We start from the raw sequence: 5588 nt of genomic DNA on the forward strand, positions 1-5588 counted from the left end.
GGGCAATACCGTACGGCACCACCTCATTGGACAAGAACAAAAGGGGCGTTACTGTACGGCACTACTTTTTCTGTAGAACCCTACTTGGGTCTCATTTCTCCTGGTTAACCTTAGTGTTGGGGTCAGGGTCAGGCTGTAAAGACATCAAGCAGGATCTAAGGATACCGTCATGTAGGCCTCGTAGCCCACAGTGTTAATGGTTTTGACATGCCCACTCTTATGACATACCCACTTTGATTCCGCAGATAACCCCTTCTCCCACGAAGACTAAAAATGCTGAGGTCTTTATAAACTTAGGAACATTTTAAAACTGTCGGATCACCGTAGCGTTTTTTAAATTCTAGAGTTTTTTTTTGAGTTTTTTTTTGTTTTTTATTCTTTTTAAATTCCCACGCAATATTGTAGAGTTGTGTCAGCCTACGCAACCCCACAACATCCAGAACCTTAAGGAACTCCAGTCAAATCTCATCCATCCCCGGTGCCCTGCCACCGAGAAGCTTTTTAACCATCTCGGTGACCTCAACACCAGAGATTGGAGAATACAACCCAGGGTCCCCAGTCTCTGCTTCCTCATTGGAAGACATTTGTTGGGATTGAGGTGGTCTTCGAAGTATTCTGCCCACTGACCCACAACGTTCCGAGTTGAGGTCAGTAGGGCACCATCTCCACCATAAACAGTGTTGGTGGCAAACCACTTCCCCCTGAGATGCTGGATGGTGTTCCAGAATCGCCTCAAACCCCTACGGAAGTCTACTTCCATGGCCTCTCCGAACTCTACCCATGCCTGTGTTTTTGCCTCAGTGACCACCCGAGCTGCAATCCTCTTGGACTGCTGACACCATTTGCTGTCTCTGGAGTCTCACAGGCCAAAAAGACCTGATAGGTCTCCTTCTTCAGCCTGACAGCATCCCTCACTGCCAGTGCCCACTAGCAGATGAAACGACAACAAAGTCAATCATCGAACTGCTGCCTAGGATGTCCCGGTGCCAAGAGCACATATGGACACCCTTATGCTTGAATATTGTGTTCGATATGGACAATTCATGATGAGCACAGAAGTCCAATAACAAAACATCACTTAGGTTCAAATCAGGGGTTCCTCCCAACCACTCCCCTCCAGGTCTCACTCTTATTGCCCACGATTGTTGAAGTCCCCCAGAAGAATGAGGGATTCCCCGTCAGGAATGCTCCAGATACATACTTGAAAAACAAACTCAAAACAATAATAATTTGTGACTGTGAACATTTGATCCCGGTCAACTTTGGTTTCGGATCTTTTTTTTTCAGAATATCATGTGTGGTGTGTGCATCTATTCCAACATCTTTGGACATCCACCTGTACATAGTGATTTTAAGAAATCCATGAAATGCACAAGTCCTTAGTTCTATTATTTGACACATTTATTTACAACATAAACCTCCATCTTCTTCTGCTTATCTGTAGTCAGGTCACAGAGGCAACAGGGATGGAAACCCAGAAATTTCTCTCCTCTGCGACACTTTCCAGCAAGGATACATACCTAAATATTCATACATGAATATACATACATAAATATTATGTTGAAATGTAGATATTCACAGCACAATCCAGAAAATATGTTCCTTTCTTTTCAAGTGAAAAAGAATATACAATCAGACATTCAATTCTTTGTTTGTTCCATGTTTTTGTGTGTATCTATTATGATCATGAAACAATGTTTTATGAAAACCAGACCATTAGACATAAATTCAGTTTGAAGCAGACTTTTTGAAAAATCATTGTCTGTATGTTCAAGTTATAAAAGGCCCGGACAATCTGTAGAGGCTGACATGTATGTGTGTGTCTGCAGGGTGTCAGGATGTCTAATCACAGAGGAAGGCTGTGCTTCTCTGGTCTCAGCCCTGAAGTCCAACCCCTCCCATCTGAGAGAGTTGGACATTAGCTACAATCATCCAGGAGACTCAGGAGTGAAGTTGCTGTCAGCTGGACTGAAGGATCCAGAATGGAGACTGCAGAATCTCAGGTATAAAGAGAGCTGCTGCAAACACACACAATGTCTGATAGAGGAGGAAGAACTGGAAATATTGTTCCTGTTCTTCACTCAGCTCTTTCTTTCTGTTTCATAGCTGGTCGATTCCTGATTTACCCGAGTTAATGATTCAAGTCATCACACTGAATCAGATCCCACAAAATCCAAGGTCTAAATTAACCCAAATCTATACTGTGCTCTGGCTGACTACAGACTAAAGTCAGCAAGTCAACCATTTTAGTGTAACAATTACCCTAAAAAAACTGCAGTGTCTGTAGCCTGGCAAAAAAAGGCTACTTGTTCTACACTTTGCTTCTACGGACGGTCTGGATCCTCAGCTATTGAGACAGAATTGGCTACGTGCACAATATGGCTTCTGCTAACTTCCGGTCTAAAGTTGTAAGGTCGAGAACTTCCGGGTAAACGTCTCTGCCATTCAGGTTGGATTGTTTTGATAGGAAATGGTGGAAAAAATGAACATGTCAAGTGTCCACAGGAAGCGATTGTGCTTTCAGCAAGTGAGCAGATCATCACTACACTATAGTGTACCTTGATGTTCATGTTCTTCATGCTATAATTTAAAAATGTTAGCTTTCATAGCTTCCCTGCTGATAATGTAGAGCATCAGCAATGGCTGAAAACAAAAGTGATCACTCTTACAGGAACCTGTTTGAACTGTGTTCAATCTTTAAACGAAACAAAGAAAAAAATTGTCAAAGAGAAGAACAAAACTGGCCACTGAACAATACACTCACAAACAGAACAATGAGAAACTAAATGTGGTTCACATTCTAGATAATGCTAAAGCTAGATATGCTGCAACTCCATCACTTTATTCAACAGCTAGAAATACTTTCTACTTAACCTAAACATCAGTGACATGAGAACCCCAAAATATAGTCATGTATTTGTGGAACCGAGCAATATTTCTTGTTGTTTCACTCTACTCTGAGTTCACGAGGCTTAACAGGCTTTCACATGGATCTGCAACAGACCGCCCTGATGCTTACTCTTCCTGATGAGTCTTTGTTGGACACTGTGGTAAATAAAAAAGGGTAAGAAAGAAATCTGAAACTACAACTTCGGGGTTGAAACAGACATTACATAACTGTGGAAAGCAAGAGTTAGTTGTAAAGTAGAAAGAAAAAATATGTTGTAAAGTAGATATGAGCTAAAGCTAGTTAGCCAAACAGTGACTGGTTTCAAAAAGACAACTGTCACAAACAGGGGTCACAGTTCAAATCTCCCCGTAAGAGTCTCATGTTTCATGCTGGATATGAAGTGTTGTGGAGTGGTTAGGGGAGTCGATCTGGAATCGGAAGGTTTCCCATTCGATACCCCGTCCAGCTGTTTCAGTCGTTGTGTCCTTGGGCAAGACACTTCACCCACCCTGCCTATTGATGGTGGTCAGAGGATCCGGTGGCGCCGGTGCATGGCAGCCCCGCCTCTGTCAGTGTGCCCCAGGGCAGCTGTGGCTGTGGTTTAATGCCATCAGTGTGTGTGTGTGTGTGTGTGTGTGTGTTATTCCCTACCATGTGGGGACGATTTTTGGCATACACTCCTACTTGTGGGGACCAGCTGGTACTTATGGGGGACCTGGGGGGCATTGATGGGGTTAGGTTTGGGATAAGGGGTCAGGTTTAGGCTGTAGAAATTAATGGACATCAATGAAATGTTCCCAGAAAGATAGCTGGGGCTCAGATCTGCCAATACTGCACTTCTGAGGCTGAAAAATTTCCAACTTTCTGCATGCAGGGCGGCTGTGGCAGAGTGGTTAGGGGAGTTGTCCTGGAACCGGAAGGTCACCGGTTCAATCCCCCATTCCAGCTGTCTCAGTTGTTGTGTCCTTGGGCAAAATACTTTCACCCCTCTCAGTGTATGAATGTGATTGGTACTGATTAGTCTCCATACATGATTGTACATGTTAGCTTTGTATGAGATCTAGTAGAGTGCTTTGTGAATGGGTAAATGAGGACATAGATTATAGTGGAAAGTGCTTTGAGTACCCTGGTTGGGTAGAAAGGCACCATACAAGTACAGTCCGTTTACCATTTACCATGTGCTTAACAACACAACAAATGTAAATATAGACGATCTCAGAGGTTTGGTGGAACTTAGAGACATATTTATTAAATAGTTGATATCAAGAAACAAGTCACTGCTCATCATCAGTGTTTCATATCTGCGGTGTGGATGAATCTGATAAATCTGGATATCATACGGATGATGTCCCATTCAGCTGGTGTGTCTCAAAACGTCTGTGAAATATTCTATTAAAACTTTGTTGGTGTAATTCCCAAAAACATGCTGCCTCCATGTTTCCCTTGTGGAGATGTTATTCAGCAGTGCCACAGCTGACATTGTTCTGCTATTACATGCAACTTTACACAGTTATTTATGAACAAATGTCATTATCTGCCCCTTATTGACCTGAGGAATTATCTATCATWCATGAGTTGTTCTGAATTAATCTGCTGATCTGATAAAGTTATCTTCTCAATTAGACTTGGACAACTCACATGCATTTTAAGTTTCGTTTAAGTGTTTTAACTGTCTGTCAGCCTCACAACTATGTGGTCACNTTTGCCATTAGGAGCACTTTTTCCTTTTCTTTCTAAAGCAACTCTGTTCGAACAGAAACAAATGATAAAGTGAAATCAAAAGAATGAATTCAAACTGTGCTGGAAGGTAACAACCACACGACAGGACTTTAGAAATGCTCCATTCAAGTGTTGGACTGGTTTTTTCTGACTGTAGAACAATGTGTGTTTGAGAGCCATGCAATGTCCATGTTGAGACTGATGGTCTGAACACCTTCCTCTTTTCAGAGTGGAGCCTGCTGGAGTCCAGTGGTTGACGCAAGGTCTGAGGAAATGTAAGTGTGTTTTACTTTGATTCATGGCAACAAAGCAACAATATTCAACCGTCTTCAAACTGTCACATCACTCATTCATGAGTCATCGTCAAAGTGTCTAAAAAAATATCTAGGGCCTCATGTATCAAAGAGTGTACAGCTTTAATACAGAAATTTGTCATTCAAATGAAATTGGAAATGTGTGTTTGCGCAGAAATATTTAAATATCAAATTTATCTCCTTTCATTCAAACATCCCAACAAAAAGTGGAACTGAGCTTAGAGCATCTCACCTGACATGACACCATTTAAATATGTAAAATAGATATAAATATGTCCTGAATTTGTCATTCTTCTCTGGTGGATCAAAAATGATGTTTCTGCAGGAAAACTATGGATTAAATGAAACGTGAGTAAGATATGCTTCTGAATAAGTTGTGGGGTACAAAAAAGTGTTTGCCACACATGCACACATAGGTAGTGTTTGTGTGTGCYGGTGTGTAGGTGGGTATTCCCTACTATGAGGGGACTACAACCTACTTGTGTACWAGTTGTWGGATGTRTCCATGAGGGGAAATCCCATTGATGAGTCGGGGGTTAGTTTTAGGGTAAGGGGACAGGATTAGGCTTTAGAAATTAATGCACGTCAGTGCAAAGTTCCCATGAAGAGAGTAGTAGTAGACCGTAAGTCTGTGTGTGTGTGTGTGTGTGTGTGTGTGTGTGTGT

The 5588-nt window shown here is 42.0% G+C and overlaps 1 protein-coding gene across 1 annotated transcript in view; it reads left to right on the forward strand.

Moving 5' to 3' along the window:
- Positions 1-4942, forward strand: part of LOC106522678 (NACHT, LRR and PYD domains-containing protein 12-like) — a 43741-nt gene extending 38799 nt beyond the window's left edge. Inside the window, 2 exon segments of the mRNA XM_014015802.1 lie at positions 1830-2003; positions 4838-4942. Of these exon segments, the coding sequence (XP_013871256.1) occupies positions 1830-2003; positions 4838-4904 (241 nt within the window). The 3' untranslated portion in view covers positions 4905-4942.
- Positions 4943-5588: the final 646 nt, after the last annotated feature.

Source organism: Austrofundulus limnaeus, unplaced genomic scaffold (genome assembly GCF_001266775.1).
Source record: "Austrofundulus limnaeus strain Quisiro unplaced genomic scaffold, Austrofundulus_limnaeus-1.0 Scaffold134, whole genome shotgun sequence".
Classification (NCBI taxonomy): domain Eukaryota; kingdom Metazoa; phylum Chordata; class Actinopteri; order Cyprinodontiformes; family Rivulidae; genus Austrofundulus; species Austrofundulus limnaeus.